Consider the following 27957-nt stretch of genomic DNA (forward strand, 5'->3'; position numbering starts at 1 on the left):
CCACTTGGTCTATAATCCAATCAAACACTGCCACAGTGCTAACACTAACATTGAATCAAAGAGATGTGCAGCAATATGAATTGGCATATAACAACACTGTTTAATTCATATGATAACAGGAAGAATGATACAAGAATGATAGCACGAAGCAGGAATTGTCTTGCTTCCTGTTAATGTTTGCTTAGTCTCCTCCCCCTAGTGTGCAGGCTGCCTGCCTGCCATGTTCCTCTTGTAGCTTCTGTAGAAGGAAGAAACATGACTGCTTGTTAATGAAGAAAACAGAAGGTAATGGGTGTGGAGGGTCAGGAGGACCACAGAGTATTGCACCTATAGAATTCGCCATACCCATGGCCTGGTTAATGACATCACTTCCAGTGGGTCCCAACAGACTGTCATTCTAAAAAGTGGGTCCTGGTGCTAAAAGGTTTGAGAATCACTGAACTGAGATACGAAGAACTTCAGCAAGTGAAAGAGATGGAGTGGCAGGTTTAGAGGCTGACCTCTAAAACATGCATCTTTCACAAAGCACTCCACTTACCCTTTCTCTGGGTTCACAACAATGGCCCTGGGTCTGTCCTGATCACCTTTCAGCACCACTCCCATTGGTCTCCCATCCAGGCGTGTCACATTGATCACATTTGTGGCTTCACAGGTCCAGTAAATGTAGCGACTATAGATGTCAATGCTCAGGTCATAGGGCTGTATGTCTAGGTTCTGATTTGGAACTGGACTTGTCACAACTGTAAAGCTCTAGGGATGAGCAGAGAGGTGGGTTCAAGTAAGTAATAAGGAACAGAATTCTAAACAATGCAGAAATATTTGGAAATAAAGCAATGTGCCTTTAAAACTGTGAGGAGGCTCAGATCTCCTTCCCATCCTTTACTGAAAGTGCTGAAACAGAAGAGTAGCAACAGAAGTATTTCGCAATTACATGCTGTTCTCACACTGGGGGCCCACATCTCCCCAGGCATGAGCTCTCTTCAGCCTTTACAGGGTTGAAACTTGCCTCCCTGACATTCTGATTGTAACATAAAATTGCCTTGATTTTGCCAACAGTCTGAGGCTAAGAGGCAAAGAAGGAAGGCCCATAGCCAGGGAGACAGACCAGGGACAGACTGCACTTGCTCCCGGTGTGGAAGGGATTGTCACTCCCGGATTGGCCTTTTCAGCCACACTAGACGCTGTGCCAGAACCACCTTTCAGAGCGCGATACCATAGTCTTTCGAGACTGAAGGTTGCCAATACAAAGATACACATACTCATGACACAATTCTATATTTCAAAATATAAGTCTCCACTCATGATTAAGGGAGACTGGAAAGATACAACACACCATAATGCCATATCAAAGCAAGACCTCTCAAACACTGCACCTTCTCTAGTTATCATGGGGTGTGGACACTACAATGTTTGTGCATTTTTGCTGAATCTACAAAAATTCATTCAACTTCCTTTCTCTGTACAGAGCCAATTTAACCCAAGGCATATGCTAATACATGGCAGATAGAGAGTTAATCTCAGAGTTCAAACAATACTTTGGATGTGTGGATGATCACAGGTGTGAGTCAGCACAGGGAATATGGCACAATACCACTCTCCATCTCCTCACAGTCAGTAAATGTGGGAATAGGATTTCAATAGACTTTTCTTAGAAATTATGCATACAAGATGTAGATAATAAATTCTACTCCTGGATTCCTCCCTTTTCTTTCCTAAGCTGTTTGCAAAACACAACAACCCACACGTAAATACCTGACTGCCATCTTCTTGCGACTTTCTGATAACATTTTGTCGAGAGTCAATCCAATACAGTTGTTTATCCAAGGGGTCATAGTCAATGGCACGGACATTCCTCAGGCTGTGGATGGGAAGGATGATATCTGGACTCTGCTGCTCATCTATCACCATGCGATTGATTGCATTCTTCTGACTGAAGAGCAGGAAACTTGTTGGAGCTTTAATAGAGAAACAGACACAAAAGCAGTATGATAAATGTAACTAAGGGCACAATCTTAACCAGGTCTACTCAGAAGTAAGTCCTATTTTGTTCAATGGGGCTCTCTCTCAGGAAAGTATGATTAAGATTGCAACCTGAATTAGTCTGCATATATAGGCACACCTTCCTATTTCTTTGTTTCACTTTTTAGTTGACTTGGGCCTGGTTAAGCAGGAAACAGGACGCAGGGTCAACTTTAAACATAAAATTTTAACAATATTCTCTTTGCTCTGGATCTACCTGGAAAGTTTCCAATTTAATCTGACACTGGCTGCTTAGTTTAGTCCTGAGAGCTAATGCAACATAAACTTAACCCACTATGAGCCCCGAATCCTCAATTCAAAATCGGTCTCACCCAACAACTTGCATTGAAGTCAACTTGTTGAATTTCTTGCAGCAAGCAGTTTCTCTTACAAGCCTATTCTAACTAATGCCCTATGCGCCAGTGCTAACGCGGCTTCTACCGCAACCCACAGGGGAGTTTTGGCATGTTGAGGCTTCCTTGGGGTAAGCCCCAGCAACTACAGCGGGTCAACTCGGACCTGCACCAATGCTATAGCTGGCACAAATCTGCATTGACCTGTGAAAGTGGATCAGGTCTGGGAAGGGGGTTAGGATTCAGCAGGTGCCATTACTGCCAAACCTGTCCCCTTCCTGGGCATCTGGTATCCCATCTTCACGCAAACCTGGCCACTAGCCACTTGTGGCGGTGGCCAGATCACACACACTGGCAGTATTGTGTTTGCAACAACCATGAAGTTGTTTGTGTTTGCGGAATGTGTGTTCCACTGGCGTAAGCAGCCAATAGGATTGGGCTGTTGGCCACCTACCTACAGTACAAGAATAAATTATGAAGTATTGCAGTCTTTTTTCCCTTCCAAAGCATGAACACAGATAGCCACCCAGATACCCAATGGAAAGCTTCACTTCTGTCTGGGGCAAGCTGGTCCATTCAAGATGTATGGACCACCTTGGCCTAGACTGAAACGAAGCTTTCCACATTATCGATGGAAAAGAGCCATTTGGCATATTCCTCCTCCTACCACCAGAGCCACAGCTCGTTTCTGTTTGCAGTTAAAATGTTACTGTGGCATTTGCACTCCGAGTCATAGCCACAAACACACAGCTTTCTACTTTGCCTCCTGTGCCACCTAACCCACCATCTGTGTTTATGGCTTACCACGACATGTTCTGTTGTCAGAATTCAAGGAATAGTGAGCTGGACATCCACAGACAAAACCACCAACAGGCACTGCCAAGCAGAGGTGGGAGCAGTGCCCATTGCTGGAGGCACACTCGTTCCAGCCTGCCTGCCGCGATGAATGGAAGACCAGGATATCCATCACGTAATCCAAGTGGTTTTGGATGACAGTTCTATTCTGGCCACTGGTCTTGTTCGCACGTTCAATGCTGCGCCGGCTCCAGTCTGTCCAATAAATGTAATCCTGATACTGCGTCAGACCAAACGGATGAGGCAAATCATCTGCGATTACATCACGGTCAAGCCCTGTTTTTGTTTTTAAAAGAAAACAAATGAAAACAAAGCTTGAATATTTCGAATAAATACCCAAAACACCCACATGCTCATTACAAATCAAGCCTCATTGGAAGGGAGCATTTTAATAAAATAGTTTTCTTGCTGTGTGGGGAATTTTCCAGTTCTCTGGCATAGCCAACCCACCCTAACCTCATTTCATCTTTCATGCACACAATGGAACATGTAATGTTTTGGATGCAATTTTAAATTATAACCAACTCTGTGCATACATGTGTGTAAAAAACTTAAACTAATGTGCAGTGAAAATTGTGCTATATGACATTTGGTTAATCAGGATCTTCACCCACTGCTTTAGGTGGGCAGGGATGCCATTTAAAAGAGTGTGCTGCTTACTTCAGCATCAGCTAAGCAAGCCCCTCCCCACAGCCCTCTCCTTCATTTACATGACCAGCCTTCCTCTATGGTGCTGCTCCACCCAACAACTTTCTTCACTAGGCTCTCATGAGGAAGGAAGCAGAACGTCTCTATTCCTAGAAGGCCTTCATAAAAAAGGAAGGAGGGCCAAACAGCGGGAACCCTGTCAGGAGTGGCAGTTTGCAAGTCTCATGAAAGCTTTATTACACAGCATATTCAGGAAACCCACAACTCCCATTCCCTGTGCATGCTGGATAACAAAATTTTTACTGTACTATAAAATACAACTGGTTGATTAACATAATCTTTTTTTCTTCCTGCCTCTGCTTTTTTAAAAAAGCTCATTATGAGCTTAGAGCAGAGGCTGCAATCCAAAAAGCGCATGGGGTATTCTGTTTGCATGGCAGGGATTCTCTGGACCCCTTTCCTCTGTAGTCCCTCGCGTGACACCAAAACTGCTTCTGTGGATCTTGAGGACCCTCCAGAGCAGCATTTGATACAGTGCAAAAGGCTACAGGTGGAAAGGGGGAGTTGGCCACCTCTACTCTCGTGGAAGCATTTTTTGCTTGCTCGTGGGGGGGGGGGGCTCTTTGGGTCCTAGTGAGAAAACAAGTAGCAGAATGAAACATGTTGATATCAGAATAGCAGCTCTGTTAAATCTCATCATAGTAAGGGCCATAAGGAGTCTTGATCATCTTAAAGACTGAAAAAAGTGGCATGAATATCTAATATTGATATCAGGGAGATATAGCAGGAAACAGTATTAGATAGGGTGCCTGCTGTTATGTAAAATCAGAGCAAGGGGTTCAGTCCTATTGGAATTAAGAGGGTGTTGCCAAAATAACAGGGATAGAGGCATTGTCTGCTCATATGTTCAAAAGTCTGTAAGTATCTGAGGGCCCAATCCAATTTTAGGATTGGGCCGTCAGTTATAATTCCATACGTATTCCTACAATCTTGCACAGTAAATGTCAATACATGTGCCTTTCAAAATACCATAAATCAAACTTCTTGATGCTGTTAAGGCTATTTTTTTACTCGTATTATTTAAAAGAATAAAGTTAATCTGGATTGCACCACTCAACAGACATCACATAGGAGGATTTATGGCCTAATTCCAGGTAGATCTTTTTGAGCCAAACACTAGAATCACTCATTTGAAATCTGATCGTAACACAGTACTCTATAATGATGGTTCAATTTTTAACAGCTGAGATAATGTAGTTATCTGGTAATGGGCAACTGGTATCAGACTTCAACACGGTCTAGAGATCTGTACATTTGTATAGCAGCAATTAACATTACCATTTCAAGATTCTGACTGACTTGGTGATTTCTAGCATGCACCCACAAACTAATTCTAACTTACCAAGCATATTTGAAGATTCAATCAAATTGGTGTCCAGATCAGTCCAGTATAATCTTCTTTTAGCATAATCAATTGTAAGCCCATTAGCACGTCCCACATTTGGTACTAATGTAGTACGTTCACTACCATCCATAGCAGCTCGGTCAATTTTAGGCTTTCCACCCCATTCTGTCCAGTACATGAACCTAAAGGTACAAGTTAAATATGTCACATTTCCCTGATACAGAAGCAACAAAGAAGAAATAGCAGGAAACATATATGAAGAATAAACCTAAATATTATTTCACTAACTTTCATTTCTTTTCAGACAAATACATTTAAACATAAAATCAGAGTTGAAAGGGATTATAAAATCATTGAATCAAATCGTTTTCCAATGCAGCCAATTCACAACTATAAATACATTTAATAATACTAATAATAATAAAGATGCAAATGGATAATTTTTCTTGCATCATGTACAATTTTAATTTAAATATTTGCCCAAATGTAAATCCTCACCCAGTCATGAAGCTCAGTGGGTGGCCTTGGATACTTCAGTATCTCTCAGCCGAATCTGAATGTTGGCAACCTTCAGTCTCGAAAGACTATGGTATCGCGCTCTGAAAGGTGGTTCTGGAACAGCGTCTAGTGTGGCTGAAAAGGCCGATTCGGGAGTGACAATCCCTTCCACACTGGGAGCAAGTGCAGTCTGTCCCTGGCCTGTCTCCCTGGCTATGGGCCTTCCTTCTTTGCCTCTTAGCCTCAGACTGTTGGCCAAGTGTCTCTTCAAACTGGGAAAGGCCATGTTGCACAGCCTGCCTCCAAGCGGGCCGCTCAGAGGCCAGGGTTTCCCACTTGTTGAGGTCCACTCCTAAGGCCTTCAGATCCCTCTTGCAGATGTCCTTGTATCGCAGCTGTGGTCTACCTGTAGGGCGCTTTCCTTGCACGAGTTCTCCATAGAGGAGATCCTTTGGGATCCGGCCATCATCCATTCTCATGACATGACCGAGCCAATGCAGGCGTCTCTGTTTCAGTAGTGCATACATGCTAGGGATTCCAGCACGTTCCAGGACTGTGTTGTTTGGAACTTTGTCCTGCCAGGTGATGCCGAGATTACGTCGGAGGCAGCGCATGTGGAAAGCATTCAGTTTCCTCTCCTGTTGTGAGTGAAGAGTCCATGACTCGCTGCAGTACAGAAGTGTACTCAGGACGCAAGCTCTGTAGACCTGGATCTTGGTATGTTCCGTCAGCTTCTTGTTGGACCAGACTCTCTTTGTGAGTCTGGAAAACGTGGTAGCTGCTTTACCGATGCGTTTGTTTAGCTCGGTATCGAGAGAAAGAGTGTCGGAGATCGTTGAGCCAAGGTACACAAAGTCATGGACAACCTCCAGTTCATGTGCAGAGATTGTAATGCAGGGAGGTGAGTCCACATCCTGAACCATGACCTGTGTTTTCTTCAGGCTGATTGTCAGTCCAAAATCTTGGCAAGCCTTGCTAAAACGATCCATGAGCTGCTGGAGATCTTTGGCAGAGTGGGTAGTGATAGCTGCATCGTCGGCAAAGAGGAAGTCACGCAGACATTTCAGCTGGACTTTGGACTTTGCTCTCAGTCTGGAGAGGTTGAAGAGCTTTCCATCTGATCTGGTCTGGAGATAGATGCCTTCTGTTGTAGTTCCAAAGGCCTGCTTCAGCAGGACAGCGAAGAAGATCCCAAACAAGGTTGGTGCAAGAACACAGCCCTGCTTCACGCCGCTTCGGATGTCAAAGGGGTCTGATGTGGAGCCATCAAAGACAACAGTGCCCTTCATGTCCTTGTGGAAGGATCTGATGATGCTGAGGAGCCTGGGTGGACATTCAATCTTGGGGAGAATCTTGAAGAGGTCATCCCTAATGACCAGGTCGAAAGCCTTCGTGAGATCTATGAAGGCTATAAAGAGTGGCTGTTGTTGTTCCCTGCATTTCTCCTGCAGTTGTCTAAGGGAGAATACCATATCAGTGGTGGACCTGTTGGCTCAGAATCCACACTGTGATTCTGGATAAACGCTCTCTGCAAGTACCTGGAGCCTCTTTAGTGCAACTCGGGCAAACAACTTTCCTACAACGCTAAGGAGAGAGATGTCACGGTAGTTGTTGCAGTCACCCCTGTCGCCTTTGTTCTTGTACAGCGTGATGATGTTTGCATCCCTCATGTCTTGAGGTACTCCACCTTCTCTCCAACAGAGACAAAGGATTTCATGCAGCTCAGTGATGATGATCTCTTTGCAGCACTTTAGGACTTCAGCAGGGATGCTGTCTTTACAACAGAGATAAAATGAGAACTCCACATACACTGTCCTGAATTTTTTTAAAAGAGGAATAGTGGAATGCAAATATGAAGGAGTCCTTCAGAAAAGCATGGAGGATAAACAGGTAAATAGACCAGGATCCTCCCACCATTACTCAACAGAAACACCAGCAAATCTTGTGACCAAAGTCAGTTTTCTCTAAGATAGCAGCTTTTTGCAAGATGGACCCCACAGCTTTTTGCAAGATGGCAGAAAAATTAAATGAGTTCTTTTCAGGTACTTTACATTGTGCCAGGTAAGGCACAAGAGTTTAGCATCTGGGCGAGGAGAAGGCAAGGAGACCTCTGAGTTTTGGAGAAGGAGAGGAGGAGGAGCAGGAGGAGGAGGTAAGTGTACTCATTCTAACGCTTTGTCTTTCTAACTCCCTGTCTTCTAACCTTAATCTTACCTTTAAAGCAACCTTAAATCAAAATTGAAAGTTAGCACCTAAGGGAGGTACATAGGGCTACTCGTGAGCAGGAGCAGAGTCCTACTCGTGAGTAAGAGCAGAGTCCTACTCGTGAGTAAGAGCCTAAAGGTCAGGCATTTAAATCAAAGTTGAAAGTTAGCTGCACCTAAGGTAGCACTTAATCGAAGGAAGGGAGGAGGATAAAGTGGAAAGCAGGTTTTTCTACTTGTTTCAATTAAACCTATACTTAACCCAGGTTAAACCTAATCTAAGTTAGAACATAACCTAAACAGGTCAGTAAATTGGGACACAGGATCTAGAGAGCAATAAATAATTAAACAAACCCAAATAAAAACTAGCTTGAGGTTACAAAAACAGTCCAGCCTAAGAGAACAGAACTAGGAGGGAAAGGACCTAGGAAGGGCCAATTCCCAACCCATTAAGAGCCCCATTAGGCTAATCCAAGCAGTCCATTCAGGAGCCTGCAGAGTAGGTCACGCCCATCAGCAGCCATTTGCCTTCCTGAGCTTTTGTAAACTCACCTGGGAAGGCCAGCCCCCTTTCAATCAGGAAGGAAGGAGGGGGGAGGAGCCAGCCAGGAGTATAAAGCTAGGCGGGCCATCGCGTGGGGCTCTCTGCAGACGCGTGTGGCCTCTGGGAACCCAGTGCCTCTGGGAACTAAGTGCCAGGTAAGGCACAAGAGTTTAGCATCTGGGCGAGTTCAGCAGCAGGGCGAGGAGGCCAGGGCCCCATACACTGCCCTTCCTCTTCCCTTGAGAAGAGGGCTGCTATCCAGTGTACGGTTTTTAAAAGAACCCCTAAATAAAACAACAACAACAACAGAAAAGCTATGCAGTCAGACAGCCAGCAGCAGGGTGGGGGCTATCCAGTGTTCTGCATCAAGTGCCACATGTATGATTATATGCCTCTGGGGCATAAGTCATGGGTGTGTCCTCGGTGCAAGGAGCTCCAGGCTCTCAGGGAACGCGTCCGCTCCCTTGAAGCCTTGGTGGCCGACCTGGAGAAGCGCAGGCAGCCAGAGGAGGACGGTGGGGAGACTTCCGGGGACGATCAGGCTTCGTCCCAACCTCAGGCGTGCAGCTCCTCGGCTGCCCGGGTGGGAAGTCTCGGGACTGGAGGACGTCATCCTGGAGAGGAGGGAAACAATCCCCTAGGGGGGATCCCTTCTCCAGGGGATGGGCCCGTATCCGAGCGCACTCGGGATACTCCTCGGCGGGAGGGGGGTCGGGGGCTTCTTGTAGTGGGGGATTCGATTATTAGAAACATAGAGAGGGGGGTTTGCGACGGATGTGAGGACCGCATGGTGACTTGCCTGCCTGGTGCGAAGGTTGCGGACATCACTTCTCGTCTAGACAGGCTGGTAGACAGTGCTGGGGGAGAGGTAGCGGCTGTGGTGCATGTCGGCACCAACGACGTGGGCAAGTGTAGCTGGGAGGTCCTGGAGGCCAAATTTAGGCTTTTAGGCAGGAAGCTGAAAGCCAGGACCTCAAAGGTAGCGTTCTCTGAAGTGCTACCTGTTCCACGCGCAGGGCCAGCTAGGCAGGCGGAGATCAGGGGTCTCAATGCGTGGATGAGACGGTGGTGTAGGGAGGAGGGGTTTAGATTCGTTAGGCACTGGGGAACGTTTTGGGACAAGCGGGGCCTGTACAAGAGGGACGGGCTCCATTTGAACCAGAATGGAACCAGACTGCTGGCGCATAACATTAAAAAGGTGGCAGAGCAGCTTTTAAACTGATCCCTGGGGGAAGGCCGACAGGAGCCGAGGAGCATCCGGTTCGGGACTCCTCATCCCTATGGGATGAGGATGGGGAGGTTAGAAAACAACAAGACAAAGGCAGGGTAGGAGAAGAAATTGGGAAAGGTAGGGTGATGGGATGTGATAGACGGTTTGGCACAATGAGAGGATGCGGGGACAAAGGAGCGAATAAGCAGCCCATCCTGGGGCATTCCGTGTATAAATGCTTTTATGCGAATGCCCGAAGTCTACGAGCAAAGGTGGGAGAACTGGAATGTCTGGTGACAAGGGAAAATATTGACATAGTGGGCATAACGGAAACCTGGTGGAATGCGGAGAATCAGTGGGATACCGCAATCCCGGGCTATAAACTCTACAGGAGGGACAGGCAGGGGCGTGTTGGAGGTGGGGTGGCCCTTTATGTTAAGGAAGGGATAGAATCCAGCAAAGTAGAGATTGAAGGTGGGTCCGACTCCACCGTAGAATCTCTGTGGGTTAAATTACCAGGCTTGTGCAGCGATGTAATACTGGGGGCGTGCTATCGTCCTCCAGACCAGAAATCTGATGGGGACCTTGAAATGAGGAAACAGATCAGGGAGGTGACAAGGAAGGACAGGGTTGTAATCATGGGGGACTTCAATTATCCTCATATTGACTGGGTCAATTTGTGTTCTGGTCACGATAAGGAAACCGGATTTCTTGACGTGCTGAATGACTGTGGCTTAGATCAGCTAGTCAAGGAGCCCACCAGAGGACAGGTGACTCTGGATTTAATTTTGTGCGGTACGCAGGACCTGGTTAGAGATGTAAACGTTACTGAGCCATTGGGGAACAGTGATCATGCTGCGATCCGTTTTGATGTGCACGTTGGGGGAAGAATACCAAGCAAATCTCTAACAAAAACCCTTGACTTCCGACGGGCGGACTTCCCTCAAATGAGGAGGCTGGTTAGAAGGAGGTTGAAAGGGAGGGTAAAAAGAGTCCAGTCTCTCCAGAGTGCATGGAGGCTGCTTAAAACAACAGTAATAGAGGCCCAGCAGAGGTGTATACCGCAAAGAAAGAAGGGTTCCACTAAATCCAGGAGAGTGCCCGCATGGCTAACCAGCCAAGTTAGAGAGGCTGTGAAGGGCAAGGAAGCTTCCTTCCGTAAATGGAAGTCTTGCCCTAATGAAGAGAATAAAAAGGAACATAAACTGTGGCAAAAGAAATGTAAGAAGGTGATAGGGGAGGCCAAGCGAGACTATGAGGAACGCATGGCCAGCAACATTAAGGGGAATAATAAAAGCTTCTTCAAATATGTTAGAAGCAGGAAACCCGCCAGAGAAGCGGTTGGCCCTCTGGATGGTGAGGGAGGGAAAGGGGAGATAAAAGGAGACTTAGAGATGGCAGAGAAATTAAATGAGTTCTTTGCATCTGTCTTCACGGCTGAAGACCTCGGGCAGATACCGCTGCCCGAACGGCCCCTCCTGACCGAGGAGTTAAGTCAGATAGAGGTTAAAAGAGAAGATGTTTCAGACCTCATTGATAAATTAAAGATCAATAAGTCACCGGGCCCTGATGGCATACACCCAAGGGTTATTAAGGAATTGAAGAATGAAGTTGCAGATCTCTTGACTAAGGTATGCAACTTGTCCCTCAAAACAGCCACGGTACCAGAAGATTGGAGGATAGCAAATGTCACGCCTATTTTTAAAAAGGGAAAGAGGGGGGACCCGGGAAACTATAGGCCGGTCAGCCTAACATCCATACCGGGTAAGATGGTGGAATGCCTCATCAAAGATAGGATCTCAAAACACATAGACGAACAGGCCTTGCTGAGGGAGAGTCAGCATGGCTTCTGTAAGGGTAAGTCTTGCCTCACAAACCTTATAGAATTCTTTGAAAAGGTCAACAGGCATGTGGATGCGGGAGAACCCGTGGACATTATATATCTGGACTTTCAGAAGGCATTTGACACGGTCCCTCACCAAAGGCTACTGAAAAAACTCCACAGTCAGGGAATTAGAGGACAGGTCCTCTCGTGGATTGAGAACTGGTTGGAGGCCAGGAAGCAGAGAGTGGGTGTCAATGGGCAATTTTCACAATGGAGAGAGGTGAAAAGCGGTGTGCCCCAAGGATCTGTCCTGGGACCGGTGCTTTTCAACCTCTTCATAAATGACCTGGAGACAGGGTTGAGCAGTGAAGTGGCTAAGTTTGCAGACGACACCAAACTTTTCCGAGTGGTAAAGACCAGAAGTGATTGTGAGGAGCTCCAGAAGGATCTCTCCAGACTGGCAGAATGGGCAGCAAAATGGCAGATGCGCTTCAATGTCAGTAAGTGTAAAGTCATGCACATTGGGGCAAAAAATCAAAACTTTAGATATAGGCTGATGGGTTCTGAGCTGTCTGTGACAGATCAGGAGAGAGATCTTGGGGTGGTGGTGGACAGGTCGATGAAAGTGTCGACCCAATGTGCGGCGGCAGTGAAGAAGGCCAATTCTATGCTTGGGATCATTAGGAAGGGTATTGAGAACAAAACGGCTAATATTATAATGCCGTTGTACAAATCGATGGTAAGGCCACACCTGGAGTATTGTGTCCAGTTCTGGTCGCCGCATCTCAAAAAAGACATAGTGGAAATGGAAAAGGTGCAAAAGAGAGCGACTAAGCTGATTACGGGGCTGGGGCACCTTCCTTATGAGGAAAGGCTACGGCGTTTGGGCCTCTTCAGCCTAGAAAAGAGACGCTTGAGGGGGGACATGATTGAGACATACAAAATTATGCAGGGGATGGACAGAGTAGATAGGGAGATGCTCTTTACACTCTCACATAATACCAGAACCAGGGGACATCCACTAAAATTGAGTGTTGGGCGGGTTAGGACAGACAAAAGAAAATATTTCTTTACTCAGCGCGTGGTCGGTCTGTGGAACTCCTTGCCACAGGATGTGGTGCTGGCATCTAGCCTAGACGCCTTTAAAAGGGGATTGGACGAGTTTCTGGAGGAAAAATCCATTATGGGGTACAAGCCATGATGTGTATGCGCAACCTCCTGATTTTAGGAATGGGTTAAGTCAGAATGCCAGATGTAGGGGAGAGCACCAGGACGAGGTCTCTTGTTATCTGGTGTGCTCCCTGGGGCATTTGGTGGGCCGCTGTGAGATACAGGAAGCTGGACTAGATGGGCCTATGGCCTGATCCAGTGGGGCTGTTCTTATGTTCTTATGTTCTTATGTACATCTGTCTTCATGGCAGAAGACCTCAGGCAGATACAGCTGCCCAAACGGTGCCTCCTGACCAAGGAACTAAGTCAGATAGAGGTTGAAAGAGAAGATGTTTCAGACCTAATAGACATATTAAAGATCAATAAAACACCAGGCTCTAATGGCATCCACCCAAGCATTAATAAGGAACTGAAGAATGAAGTAGCTGATCTCTTGACTAAAATATGCAACTTGTCCCTTAAAACTGCCATGGTGCCAGAGGATAGGAGGATAGCAAATGTCACACTGATTTTTTAAAAAGGAAGGGTTGAACCCAGGAAACTATAGGCCGGTCAGTCTAACATCTGAATTTTCAGAAGACATTTGACACGGTCCCTCACGAAAGGCTGCTGAGAAAACTCCACAATCAGGGCATTAGAGGGCAAGTCCTCTAATGGGTTAGGAACTGGTTGAGAACCAGGAAACAGAGAGTGGGTGTCAATGGACAATTTTCACAATGGAGAGAGGTGAAAAGCAGTGTGCCCCAAGGATCTGTCCGTGGACCGCTGCTCTTCAAATTCTTCATAAATTATCTGGATACAGGGTTGAGCAGTGAGGTGGCTAAGTTTGCAGACGACACCAAACTTTTCCGAGTGGTGAAGACCAGAAGTGATTGTGAGGAGCTCCAGAAGGATCTCTCCAAACTGGCAGAATGGGCAGCAAAATGGCAGATGCATTTCAGTGTAAGCAAGTAAGTAAAGTAATGCGCATTGGGGCAAAAACATCAAAACTTCACATATAGGCTAACAGGTTCTGAGCTATCTGTGACAGATCAGGAGAGAGATCTTGGGGTGGTGGTGGACAGGTTGATGAAAGTGTCAACCCAATGTGCAGTGGTAGTGAAGAAGGCCAATTCTATGCTTGGGATCATTAGAAAAGGTATTGAGAACAAAACAGCTAATATTATAATGCTGTTGTACAAATCGATGGTAAGGCCACACCTGGAGTATTGTGTCCAGTTCTGGTTGCCACATCTCAAACAGGACATAGTAGAAATGGAAAAGGTGCAAAAGAGAGTGACTAAGATGATTACTGGGCTGGGGCACCTTCCTTATGAGGAAAGGCTACGGCGTTTGGGCCTCTTCAGCCTATTAATGTGGCGCCTGAGGGGGGACATGATTGAGACATACAATTTACGCATGGGATGGATAGAGTGGACAGAGAGATGCTCTTTACACTCTCACATAACACCAGAGCCAGGGGACATCCACTAAAATTGAGTGTTGTAAGAGTAAGGACAGACAAAACAAAATATTTCTTTAATCAGCATGTAGTTGGTTGTGGAACTCCTTGCCATGGTGATGGCACCAGGCCTAGATGCTTTTAAAAGGGTATTGGACAAATTGGAGGAAAAGTCCATCATGGGTTGCAAGCCATGATAAGTATGTGCAACCTCCTGATTTTAGAAATGGGCTATGTCAGAATGCCAATGCAAGGGAGGGCACCAGGATGAGGTCTCGTTACCTGGTGTGCTCCCTGGGGCATTTGGTGGGCCGCTGTGAGACACAGGAAGCTGGATTAAATGGGCCTATGGCCTGATCCAGCGGGGCTGTTGGAGTCAACTGTTGTGAATTAAGTGGCCCCAGAGTTTTTCATTGCCAATTCGTGACTATAGTGTTGGTTTTGGACTGGGTAGACCTTGGGTTTTTTTGTTGCATTCAATCTAGAATTTAGATTCTCTTTGCTTGTCACTACTCAAAGGAACTTAAATTACAGGGTAGGTGGTTAATATTTTACCCTCCCTTTTATTAGCTTGAAACAAACATGTTTGAAATCACTGATAAGGTTCCTGTGTTCCACGAAACCTTAGAGTTGACTACTGATATTTTCCTGCCATGGCCAGCCACAGAGGATGAATTTTCAATTCACCTACATCTAGACCAGCAAGCCTGGCCCCATGTAAACTGAGAATACACCATGAAAGGTGTCCTAAAATTACAAATATGCATGAGAAAACCTGTGCGAAGTAGCTCAGAGTTAGTAAGCTTGGACATCACTGCCTATCACAAACATCCCATCATCAGTGTGTGTTTCTCAGACCTTACTAAAATAAATTCAGTGATTGATTTAATTGCTCAGCATACAACACTAAACAACTAGTTTACCCTTCGGCAGGATCCAATGCTAATGCTCGAGGACTGTCCAGATCCTTCCACACCAGAACCTGGCGATGCTGTCCGTCTAACTTTGACACTTCAATACGGTTTGTTCCTGTATCAGCCCAATACAGATTCTTCCCTAGCCAATCCACAGCCATGCCTTCTGGGTAATCCAAGCCAAACTCAACCACGTGTTCCAGGGCACTACCATTCATGAATGCCCTGCTGATAGTCTGCAAAGGAAAAAGACATCAGACATGAAAATTAGGAGCCAGTTGGATTCATTAACGTTTTTGGCAAGAGATCCTGAGTGATCCAAGTACAGTTTCAACCTGCTTCTCCCCCAAAAGGAAACACCAGAGGAAGAAGACACAAATCCGGGTCTCCATCTGTGTTTCTTTGCAGCCAATCCACCTGGTTGTGTCAGAAACAGAAATGCCACATATGCCACCTCGAGAACCTTGAAATCAAAAGGTGGGACAACAATAACTGGAACAAACAAAACTAAATGTTACCATGATCAAGTCAGTCACTTCCTGTTCCTAAACTGTTACAAGCAGACATTTCAATAGTAACTCCCACAGCACCATACCTCATGCATAGGTCCTCCCAAACTGCATTCAGGGTGGTTAAATACTAATTTAATTAAACACGCATCTTTGAATTTTAATTCTTAAGTTTCAGTTATAAGAAGTTTCTCTTTTTAAAACAGCCTGAGCTGTTGAGCCTGAAATCTGAACAAAACACAAAATATAATCTCTGGAAAGTGAATTTATATTTTTATGAAAACCTTTCCTTTGAAGAGAAAAAATATGGGCAAAACCAACTTTTCTAGTCAGCATACACCATGATAGTTTATGGATTTATATTGACTTGATACTAGAAACCAGAAACTGATAAGTTGCTGCAGCAGTTATCCACTGATTCATTTTACTCATATTATAAGCCTAGTAACTGCCTGCATTCCCAAAGTAAGGGAATGTTTGTTCCTTTACCTCAGAGCTGCATTGCCCTTATGTCAGTGCTTGATAGCACTGATATAAGGGGCTAGGATTGTGCCCTAAGGCCACAATCCTAACCAATTTTCCAGCACTGATGAAAGGGCAATGCAACTCCTAGGTAAGGGAACAAACATTACCTTACCTTGAGGAGGCCTCCATGACTGCCCCCCCCCCAAGTGCAGGATGCAGCACATGCCCCACTGGCACATCTATGCAAGTGCTGGAAAGCTGGTTAGGATTGTGCCCTAACTGAAATAAGTCAATACTATGTTTATTTCTCTATGTACCAACTGAAGAGCATGGACATTTACTTTCCATCTCATGCAGAATACTGATTTCCCAGTAAATATTTGGTGGAGTGGGGGGACAGGCACGATGGCACAGGTAGGCCAAAGCAGCTATGAAATAAAGAAGGGAGCACATTACTGAAAAGACTGAGCATCCTCCAATAATGGTTTCAATCCACACCTGCCAAGAAAAGTGTCATGGGGGCAGATAATCTGTGGGGTTTTTCAGTCTTCCACTCACTTTCTGCTTTCAAGCATAGTGAGTCAGAGCCCTTCTATGGAGAACTGTGCCCAGTAAGGCATGTGCAGCTTGGCCATGGTGAAAATGAAGGAAAAAAGAAAGAAAATTACTCAGACCGACTCTCAGACCTTGTTGCCTGATAGAAGACAAGGCCAGTCTGGGGAACCTGAACAGCCCCTCTTCCCAGCAAGACCCAGACCATCTGACCCTGCATGCCCAGGACAGAGGATCTTCCCAGATGCTGGAGACTGAGGGCCCAATCCTATCCAACTTTCCAGCACTGGTGCAGCTGCAATGCAGCCCTGAGATAAAGGAACAAAAGTTATCTGATCTTGAGGAGCCCTCTGAGACTGCCTCCCCACCACAGGATGCAGCGCATGCCTCACTGGCATGGTTGCACTGGCACTGGATAGGATTGGGCCCTCAGCTATCCTGGGACCACTGGAGAATGGCCAATTTTGTTCTGCATACAGAATACACATACTTATTTTGTCAGTTTCCCACTGTTCTGGAAACAATTTTCCTTGCATCAGCTAGATAACCCATTTGGATACTGGTTTCTAGAACTTGGATACTGGTTTCCAATTCCTGTCCTCCCCTTTTGCCTGTGCAATTGGGGCGTAGGGATGGAACTATGCTTTCTAGGTCTCATGGATGCTTTTGGGATGCCACACACTTGACTCCTATAGAATTGGCTGTATCAAGAAATCCTGATATTTCCTTTCTCCATTCCCAACTATGAGTGCAAATCAGTGCTACCTGAGGCCTCGGCACTGCAAGGAAGTCAACAGAGTAGTGGATACACCCAACATACCCAGCAGACAGTTTAGGAAAAACTGGACATACTTTTACATTAAGAAGCAGGGACTTGTGCAGGTTCCAAGTCCTTGACAAAACCCTGCAATCAACCTAGTCAAATGTTGGTACTTTGCCCAAATTTCTCCCAATTGGTGACTGGTTGTGTCCTTTACCTTCAGTGAGATGTCAGTCCAATATATGCGATTGTCAGTGACATCAAAATCCAGAGCAGAAGCTTCTTTGACTCCTGTGAGTGGGATGGCAACATTGTTATTGTTGGTCTCCAGAGAGATTCGTCGGATATCTGCTCTACGGGAAAACAGCAAGAAAGCTTCTGGGACAATGCAGGTCTTCATATCACTAATGAGCTCTAGCCCTATGGGGCAGGCACAGCGCAGACCCTGAGGTCTGTACAGGCAGAGATGGCTGCAGCCCCCATTGGATTCCGCACAAGGATTTGTACCTACAGAGACAGAAAGAAAAACAGTGTTGCTTCTTGATGGGAAACCAATAGGAACATACAACATTGATTTCAAGAATTATAAGGAGGTCAACAATCCAATTCAAACCAACTTTCCAGAGCCAATGCAGCCATGTCAATGGGGCACCCTCTGCATTTTGCAGTGGGAGGGACAGTCGTGGAGGCCTCCTCAAAGTAAGGGAATATTTGTCCCCTTACTTCAGGGCTACATTGCAGCTGCATCGGTGCTGGAAAGTTAGCTAGGATTGGGCTGCAAGACAGCAATAATTCCTTTTGCGCTTGCCCTCTCCAGAACCACTACACCAGTGATTTCCAAACTGTGGGTCAGGACCTGATTTTTGGTGGGTCCCATAGCAGCTGGGCAGAGCTTCCAAGGAAAACATGGGTGATGGAAAGATCAGATAACTAATTGCCTCAAGCCCCGAGGCTATTCCAAACTAATTTAGCTACTGATTGCCCTGCAAAGAGCTCCTGGTAAACTGAGCTTCTGCAGTTTTCAAGGCTGTGTAAATATAGGGAGATAAATGTTTGAGCATGTTTTTGGGGGTTGTTATTACTTATAAGTAAATAAATAATGTCTTTCTAGATCTCCTTTATTTAAAAGTCTCGTAAGTTTAGGTGGCTCTCAATACAGTGTTTTAAAACTGGGTCCCAGTGCTAAAGAGTTTGGAAACCACCACACTACACTAGAGTTGAAACACATGACCTTCAGAACATATGAAGCATCTATTTCCAAACTGTACCACTTCAGGCTGCAAGCGACATAAATTAAATGTTTGAATACTCCACCACATAAATAATTCTGTGTATAACACGTTTGTCAAAGAAAGAATTCTGGACTAGCCAATGGACTAATAAGCTGGTTTGGGGTATATGGGGAGGTTGGTGGTGGTGTTTTAAAGTGCAGGGGATCGTTTCAATGTTCAATCTCTCTCCCCCACCATCTGAAAAAGCACTGTCTAGCAACTGCTACATTTCATGCAAGTCCTCTAGGCTACAGCTTAGTTCACGATAGGTTGGTGCCAGACCACTCAGTGCTTTGAACAACAAAAGATGCCAAACAACAAAACTAGAAGACCTTGAAATACCACATAAGCAACTCCCAATTACTGAAATCACTATCATCGATCATCTTGAATATTGTAATGAGTTCCCAGCAAACAGGTAATATGGCTGGTGAAACTTACTTTTCATAAAAGCAGAAAGGACTTCTATCACAAAGGAAATTAGCACCCAATCCAATGTGATCTTGCCCATGTCTACAAATGGTTGTTTACATCCAAGACCATCTGCATTGAGAGAGCCTTCATATTCCCAGAGATGACATGAGCAAAAATAAAAGTCCACATTCTAAGTGATTACTTAAACCTGACAAGTACCTTAATACTTAATTTTCCTTTTTCTAATTAGTTATAAGAGGGTTAATTGGGTGTTGTGCAGTTCAGACTTTTTAAGACACTCACCAATGATCTGGTGGACATTGACAGCCTTCAGACCCATGAGGTCAGGCAGCTGGTCTATGATGATCTCCCTTTCGGCCGTCCGCTTATGCACACGCTCAATGCTTCGTCTTTGCCAGTCTGTCCAGTAAATGTAGTTTCCGAGCAGTGTAAATCCAAAGATGTGAGGCAGCTTGTCCTCCACTAAGACTCTCCTGCTGGTTCCATCTGTGTTCATGACCTTCACATACACAAACATGCAAATCAGACAGATCAGAGTAATGGAACATTATTTTTCCTTATGCCTTCAGACCAGAACTTATTGAACAGCATGTCTCTAAAAATATAGATCAAATGAGAACTCATGCAAATTCAGCCTGCTCATCTACAGAGGACGTGCCTACAGAGGTTTTGTAGGATGCTCTGGCCCTTGCCTCCTTCCAGTCAGTCTCAACTGGAGATGATTCTACCACAGCTTTGCATCAGGAATGATTGGGAGCATTCAACTCCTCATGATGCGAAGATGCAGCTAAATCATTTGCCCTCCCGCATGCTGCATCTCTGCATAAAGAACTGCTCTGGGCTGGTTTCCTTCTAATCTGTATATTTGCCCCATACCACTTTGAGCATAGGAAAAGCAGTACAGAAATCTTTATGGGGTTCATATCTTAAATGGGGTTTACATCTTTTGCTCTGCAGGTGCCTTTCAAGAACTCAGGTAGGCACAGTTTGCACTTGCATCTCTAAAACGCTCCCCAATCAATATGTTTGAGTAAAGAGGCTAAACAGGAAAAGCAAATAGATTGAAAAATCATTTAGGTTTCTGACACAGAAACAGAGAAAAAGTAACGTGCACTTTAATAAGTAAAGTAAGCTGGTAGCCAGGAAGGTGTAGTGCAGTGGTTCCCAAATGTTTTTGACTAGTGGCTCCTTTCACCTACGGGGCCATTGGCTGCGGCTCCCCATTAGGGCTTCAATCCTATACATGGTATAAGGTGGAGGGCGTTTTGTAAGTATTCCACAGCTTCCCTGGCTGGTTTCCACTTCCCAGGGAACCATGACTCACAGTTTGGGAACCACTGGTAGTAGTTATTATTATTATTATTATTAACAGTATTTATATACCGCTTATCAACTAAAAGTTCACAAAGCGGTTTACAGAGAAAAATCAAATAACTAATGGCTCCCTGTCCCAAAAGGGCTCACAATCTAAGAAAATGCAAAAGCTGAAGCTGGACTTAGATCTGAAAGATCCAAGTTCAAATCCCTGCTCAGCCATGAAGCTTCCTGGGTGACCTTGGGTCAGTCACTATTTCTCAACCTCAGCTACCTCACAGGGTTGTTTGGAAGACAAAAAGAGGGAAGGAACCATGTAACATCTTAGGAACCAGGAGCCATCTTAGGCTCCAGCAAAAGAATACTTATTCAGTTTTACAAAAAGCACTCATGTATATAAGCAGGCCTGTGTGTGCTGAAAGGGTAAAACAAAGCCAGAATTCTGCAACAAGATAACTTGCATTTTATACGAATGAAAACTGTATTGTGCGATCTGAAGGGCAGACCAATACTAAGCTGCCCGGCGTGGGGCTGCCGCAGCACTGAAAATAGCTACCGTAGTATTCTAAGTGCACTGAGCAGTCACTGGCAGCTCCTCAGGAGAAGGGGACATTCATCCCCTTCCCCTGGGTAAGGAAAGTAGCCCCACAATGGGGCTACTTGATTCTGCAGCAGCCCATGCAGTCCCCCTCAAGTAGTCCCCAATTTACTGTAGTCAATGGAAAAGGTGATTATTTTTTCTTATCTCAATCTGGATGTGCAGAAATCAAGACAGGGAGAGGAGACAGTGCACACTTTCTTTTCTATTTAGTAAACTTTGATCCTTTAAGTTTTTCATGCATTTTTAAAAATTATATATCTTATGAAATGAACAGTAGTGCATGAAAGCTTATGCTGACATAAACCGATTAGACTTTAAGGTGATTTAAAAAACTTTGTTGCACCAATCTAGATTTGATAATTCCTACATTCCTTTAATGGGTGGGTCCTGGGTGCCAACATCTTTGGTTAGCCACATATTATATGAGATGAGAATGGTATTAAATTCAGTTCACTGCACTTCAACAAATTCACCTTGCAAACTTAAGTGTTAATGGCCATGTATCTTTATTTCTGACTTTCCACAGACCAAGCTAGTTCTTCAATAAATGTAAGGTCTCAGTGTACAAGACATTCTCCCAAATCTTAGCCAGCATCTCCAATGGGTTCTGCTTATTTTAACCACTATGTGGCCAAGTTTTACATTCCGAGGTCACTGCTAAAACCCTTTCAAACCACAGAAAGAGTATGGACTACAAGAGAAAACAGATGTGGTTTTGCCACACTACATGCTGAATCTTTCTTGCTGGAGTGACTAAGCCCCTCTCACACACAAAAATGACTAATTTCGGCCATTACAACTATGACTACCCATTATTCTATTATCTATTAAATTGAGACAATGCCTTCTTATCTCATTATGGATTTTATATAGCAATTTAGCGCTGAAAGCAGGAAGCAGATATCGCCAATTACTGCTACTGTGAACTATCTCCATGTTAATCATATATTCTTTAAAGCATTATATAAAAATGGTATTTGTAATACACAACAAATCTATATACAGACCGTTGTATCCCTGGCCATCAGACTTCAGTTTACTATTTTTAACTCTTTACACACACACCCCTGCATATTTCATGCTCCTGTTAGAGTGGACACTAATTAAAGAAAGATGATAAATTTGCTAGTCTTCAAGATACCAAAAGACTCCTCACTGTATTTGCTACAAGCAATACTGGCAACTAAATACACTGGGCCGTTGGTATCAATTCCTGGACCCTTCCTGCAGTTACCAAATTCCATGGATAATCAAATCTGCAGGGTGGGGGTACACACTGGCAAACTAGAAGTGCCTTTCTGAAGTGTCCAGGAGGCTGAGGCTGTGCACAACCCCTCCCTGCACCTCAGAAGGCGTCCCGGACACTTCAGAAAGGTATTTCCAGTTGCTTCTGGAAGGTCCTCGGGGTCCTCAAGCTGCAGGTTTGGCAACTGTGTTGAATGAAATCTGAGGATGTTGAACCCACAGATATGGAGGGCCCACTGGAATGTATGTTCCTTCTTTGGATTAGGTTTCCAATTCAGGTTTGATACAGTAAGTGCAAACTTCTAAAAAGACATGAACTAACAGCTCAAAACATTTCCCTGTGTCATTTTGCAAGTAATGTTTCAGCTGCCTTATCTCTGTCTTCAACTCTGTCTAAATTATTCCCATCCTTCAGACAATGTGATGCTCCTCCTCAAATGCATTCACTGGCTTTCTGTGACTACATCTTGCAGGAAGTCTTTACCTTCAAAGGTCTCTTTGATCAAGTCTCACTCAATCAAACATCCTTTACCTTTGGCCCATGACCTTCACTTCCAAAACTGTACTACTGCACCCACTTCAAAATCTAACTACTCTGACAACTCCAGCCCTTCTTCCTTTGATGCATCCTTCGGTGGCATAACTGGAGGGGGGCGCAGCAGCCAGCCTGGCAGGGAGGTGGGCGAGTGGCCCCTCCCTTCCGAGCCATTCCCGGTGGGGGGGGCAAAACTGAGCCATACAGCCCACCTCCCTGCCAGGCTGGCTGCTCCGCCCCCCTCCAGCTACGCCACCGGCATCCTTATACCTAGAACTCTATCCCAAGACAACTAGGTTGGTTTCTTCCTCCCTTCAGTGTCCATCTCTTACATTAATCCTTTGGATTACCTTATACTGCTGAAGAGATACATGCAATCTGGAAGGAACTGACACGTGTATTGAGGTGAATGGTGTTCAGACAGCTCAGAGAAAAAACGGCGACGCAGAATTCATCTGAGAGAGAAACTGCACTCACTCAGATGAATCCAGTGCCGATTTGGGAGGCAGTGTAGCTTTTCAAAGCTCACCACTCACTACTAGGTATTGGTTCATTATTTTTATCTTTGCTGGCAGAGTGAAAGACTAGAGCAGCTAGAAGAACAGATGGATAAAATGGAAAAGCAAAGCTAATGTTAAAACTTGGAAAGCCACTTGCAGGGATGCAGCTTCCCCTTAATATGCAAAGACGCATAACACACACACACACACACACACACACACACAAAACTGCTACAGCAATGCAGGTCTTTTTGAAGTTGGTCCATATCTTAAGACTGGTCGCATACATGATGAACAGGAAAAAGAAAAGAAGAATACAATTCCAAAGCATATTCAACTCAGAGCAGATGATAAATATATAAAAACAATTCAACAGAATGGATCATACATTTTAACTCTCATGAAACGGCAGGAGAAAAAAACCCTTTAAACCTGTAGCACATCAATAAGAAGTCCTCCCCACTGGTAAGCACAATAGTAGCCATCAAATTCAATAGACATTTATCAGCAGTGAAACCTGACCAAGATAAATGAAGAAGCTGTTGAGCTGCAGCCTGCCTCTGCCTGCTGCAGGCTGCTAGATAAAAACGGGAACAAAAGCTGCCTGCTGAACCCTCCCACCGTCTCCATTAGCCCCTGCTGATGCTTTATTATCTGGGGGCTATGCAACAGTGTGGCATGAATCAGTAAGCTTCAAGGAAAGCGAGAGAGAACACACACACACACACACACACACACACACTGCACCCCCCCCAAATAAAGACAAATCTGACTGCAATACAGGCTACTATTGGGAATGATGACGATGAGCAAGCGTGTGTATGTACATAAATAAAAACAAACTTTAAACTTGATAGTTGTGCTGCTGACTACAGCTATAACACATATCATCATAGGCCACCCCAGAAAACAAAGGAGCAAAGAAAGATTTGCATACAACAAACCTCAATTTTATCGGTTTTGGCATCTCCCCAGTATATCTTGTTCTCTGTATAATCCAGTGCCAGCCCGTTTGGCCAACCAAGAGAAGTATTCACCAGCACAGCTCTGTCTGATCCATCCAATGCAGCCCTCTCAATTTTTGGAATCTCTCCCCAATCAGTCCAGTACATGTAGCTGTGCGGGAAACAGAAATGTTGCAGTAAAACATTATCACCACCAAGAATGACTAATTTATGGCTTGCATTTCTTCTTTCCTTTTGTTGTGGGGTTTGTGCTGCCGTTAATAAAAGTGACTTGCCACTGAAATACACATGTAGCATTGTATCATTAAAATCCCATGGCAATCTGCTCATATATAAAGGCCACAAGCACTAAACAGTGAACACCATTAGGTCATCACTAGCCAGAGCTTTCCATCGAAGATTGAACTAGAGACCTTCTGCATGCAAAGTATGTTCTTCCACTGAGTTATGGGCCCCTCCTATGAACTTAGCAGCTCACTCTCATGTGCAAACCAAGACATAAGTAAAGAGTAGCAAGCAATTATGAAGGGTCTAAAAGGAAGGGTTCTATGAAAGCTGCTGCTGCTGCTGCTCCCATTGGAGGAATCATAAAATGTTACAGTTGGAAGGAATTTTGGAAGTCAGCTAATTCAGCCCCTTACTCCATACAGCATCTCTAGCAGATCACCATTCAGTCTCTGCTTAAAAACCTTAAATGGGGTGAGCCACAGCTATATGAGGTTATTTCTCTGTTTCAACTCATTGGCTCTAGTCCCGCTCTCACGAACTACAAGACTTAGGATGCAATCCTAACCAACTTTCCAGCACCGACCTAGCTGCAATGCAGACCCAAGGTAAGGTAAGAAACATGCCCTTACCTTGAGGAGGCCTCCTTGACTGCCTCCCCACTGCAGGATGCAGCGCACACCCCACTGGCACAGCTATGTCAGTGCTGGAAAGTTGGTTAGGATTGCACCCTAAATATTCTTCTTGCTATTCATACTGTGGGTGAAATGATTTTTTTATGCCTCAGTTCAGGAAGAAGACATTTGAGGTATATATCAGAGAGAGAGAGAGAGAGAGAGAGAGAGAGAGAGCACACATGCACTCTTGGAACCAAGGCCTAGGCTGAGAGCCAAACAAAGTCTCGAGGAACGAAGTTAAATAGCATATTTGATTCCAATATATTACAGGTTATTTGAACCACTTGGGGCCAGAAGTGTTCTGGACTTTGAAATTTTCCAAATTTTCGAATCCTTGCATAAACAAATATTCCAAAATCGGCTGTTGGCGCAACGTAATGGAGCTTTTCTGTCAAAGTCTGTCAGATCTGGATGCTGAGAGGGAGGCAGGGAAGGAAGGAAGGAGGAAAGGGTTAATGCCTGCTGGTTCTTGCTTTTGCTAACCTTGCCTGTTGCTGGGTCTCTCTCCCCACTCTGCAGAAAGAGGGAGAGTTAGTGAACACTTTAGTTGGAGAGATCAGCAGGAGGGCGACAGTTTTAAAATAAAGGGTCTGTGAGCTAAAAGTGTCCTGATTTCAGCTGGAACCTGTTCCAGCATGCATTGTGCTATGTCGGCTGACTCCCATGGCACGCAGAACAGTTAAAAAAGTTAACACACGCATATATCCACATTTAGAAAGTTATAGATTTTGGAATACTTTGGATTTCAGAATTCCGGATGAGGGGTGCCCAACCTGTATAATGAATCCTTACTAGTTCCTTTAATAAAATACAGTGTCTTACCCAAGCATGGGATCCAGAACTATAGCACGAGGCTCTTCCAAGTCTTCTGAAATCAAGATCTTCCTCATGGTTCCATTAAGCCTTGTTACTTCAATGCGATCAGTACCAGTATCAGTCCAATAAAGGTTACGGGCAATCCAATCTACAGCTATGCCATCAGGATGTGCAATTTGTGCTTGAACAACAAACTGGCTGGCTGAACCATCAATGAATGAGCGACGAATGGCCCTCACTTCATCATCTGTCCAGTAGATATACCCTTCTACAGGATCATAGTCAATAGCAATGGCATGTCGAATGTCTTCCAGTTGCAAGACAATATCGGTGAAATCTGGAGTGTCCAAGGATATTCTCCTCAAATCAGTCCTTCGAGCTAATAACAGTAACTCCATTGCACCTGAATAAATTTTAAAAAATGTAGAGCAAGATGTGCAAACAACTATCTATTAGTCCTTACATGTGTTTCCTACTCTTCATTGAAGATGCCCAGGGCAACATATGTGGGCTTTATCCCATTTTAGTCTAAAAACCTTCTGAGATAGGTTGGGCTGAGGGGGAAGAATTGCTTTCCCAAGGCCACCCAATGCTATTCATACTCAAATGTTTGAACCAGGGTTTTCCACATCCAAGTTCATCACCATGGAAAAACTCGAACACTATACAATGCAAATAAAACAGAAATAGAAAAATCCCAGGCAATAGCTCCTATGGTGTTGCTTTTATTCCCCCCCCCCTTTTAACATCCAGACCCATGAAGATGTATTAGAGATTGAGAAAACTGTCATGTCTGTGTGTTGTTTTGGTTGGTTCTAATAAATGAATTACTAGACCAGGGGTGTCAAACATATGGCCCGGGGGCCGGATGTGGCCTGCAGAAGCTTTTTATCTGGCCCTCAGGCTCTCATCTGCTGAGCAGAGCTGTGGTAATACTGCTAAAAGGGCAGCCCATATAAAAACTGGGCTCTTCCGTATCTTGAAATATGATCAAGATTTGCATAGTTTCTCTTCTGTCATTTGTAGCTAATGAGTTCCTAAGTGAGAAAAAGTGCTTATTTTTGGTTATGACCCTTTTAAGGACATCAATTCCTGCCTAATGACATCACTTCCAGCCCTCAGCAGGCATCATGAATGCTATTCGGCCCTCAGTACGAAACAAATTTGACACCTCTATACTAGACTGATAGCTCATTTTAATCTGTAAAATGAATCTGTTACTCTGTAACTGATTGTCTGGTATTTTAACCTAGATGCTGAAGTAGGGCTTTTGGTTTGCATCAATAGCTTGCTATGGACACACACATGGAAACTGAATTAAGCTTCTAGTCTGAAATGGCAGCCATTAGTAGTAGGCCATTGGTACTTCAGCTGTAGTATTTCAGCTGATATTTCTTTCTGAAGGTTTGAGAATGGTTGGAAACAGGAAGCTAAGGGAAAGAACTACTGTTCACAACAGGAGTAACTCTTGGCTTCTCGAAAGTGTGATTTTTCTTTTTTTTTCTTTTTTTCTTTTTTTGGAAAAGAATACAATAGAAAACCTCTCTCTGCTATAAACTGAGAGGAAAAAAAGTTAGTTGTCATGGAAACTACTCTGCTGGGGTCACTCAGGTTCATCTTTGGTTGTATGGGTCATCAGTCAATGTCAAAGAACCATAATCAGCGGAAAGCCACACAGCATTTCCTTACTGCCCTAAATGCTCCAGTCCAACACACCAGGGAATAAAACAGGCCTATTACTTAAAGTGCCACTATAATTTGGACTAATTCTTAAACAATATGCCTCCCAAAATCCTTGCTAAAACTACTAGAGAAATAATATACTACCAAGTACTCTTTTCCTTCATTTTCACTCAATTTACAAAACGGGTTTTGGTATAATTAAAAAAAAATAATGCCTAGAATGTCATTATGCATAACTGACACGTGCGTAAAACAGAACTTGGTTCTATGCCAAATCAGTCTTCTATCTTATATGTTTCCATGCTTGGTTTTGATTGT

At 44.5% G+C, this 27957-nt stretch overlaps 1 protein-coding gene across 1 annotated transcript in view; it reads right to left on the minus strand.

The window, feature by feature from the left end:
- The window catches only part of LRP6 (LDL receptor related protein 6), a 95439-nt gene that overhangs the window by 20221 nt on the left and 47261 nt on the right, over positions 1-27957 (minus strand). The window contains exons 6-14 of the mRNA XM_066632870.1: positions 25963-26359; positions 24218-24389; positions 19361-19577; positions 17590-17879; positions 15096-15322; positions 5278-5462; positions 3177-3503; positions 1753-1955; positions 539-750 (exon numbers count right to left, since the gene is read on the minus strand). Coding sequence (XP_066488967.1) covers positions 539-750; positions 1753-1955; positions 3177-3503; positions 5278-5462; positions 15096-15322; positions 17590-17879; positions 19361-19577; positions 24218-24389; positions 25963-26359 — 2230 coding nt within the window. The remainder of the gene's footprint in view (positions 1-538; positions 751-1752; positions 1956-3176; positions 3504-5277; positions 5463-15095; positions 15323-17589; positions 17880-19360; positions 19578-24217; positions 24390-25962; positions 26360-27957) is intronic.

This window comes from Tiliqua scincoides, chromosome 6, assembly GCF_035046505.1.
Source record: "Tiliqua scincoides isolate rTilSci1 chromosome 6, rTilSci1.hap2, whole genome shotgun sequence".
Lineage (NCBI taxonomy): Eukaryota > Metazoa > Chordata > Lepidosauria > Squamata > Scincidae > Tiliqua > Tiliqua scincoides.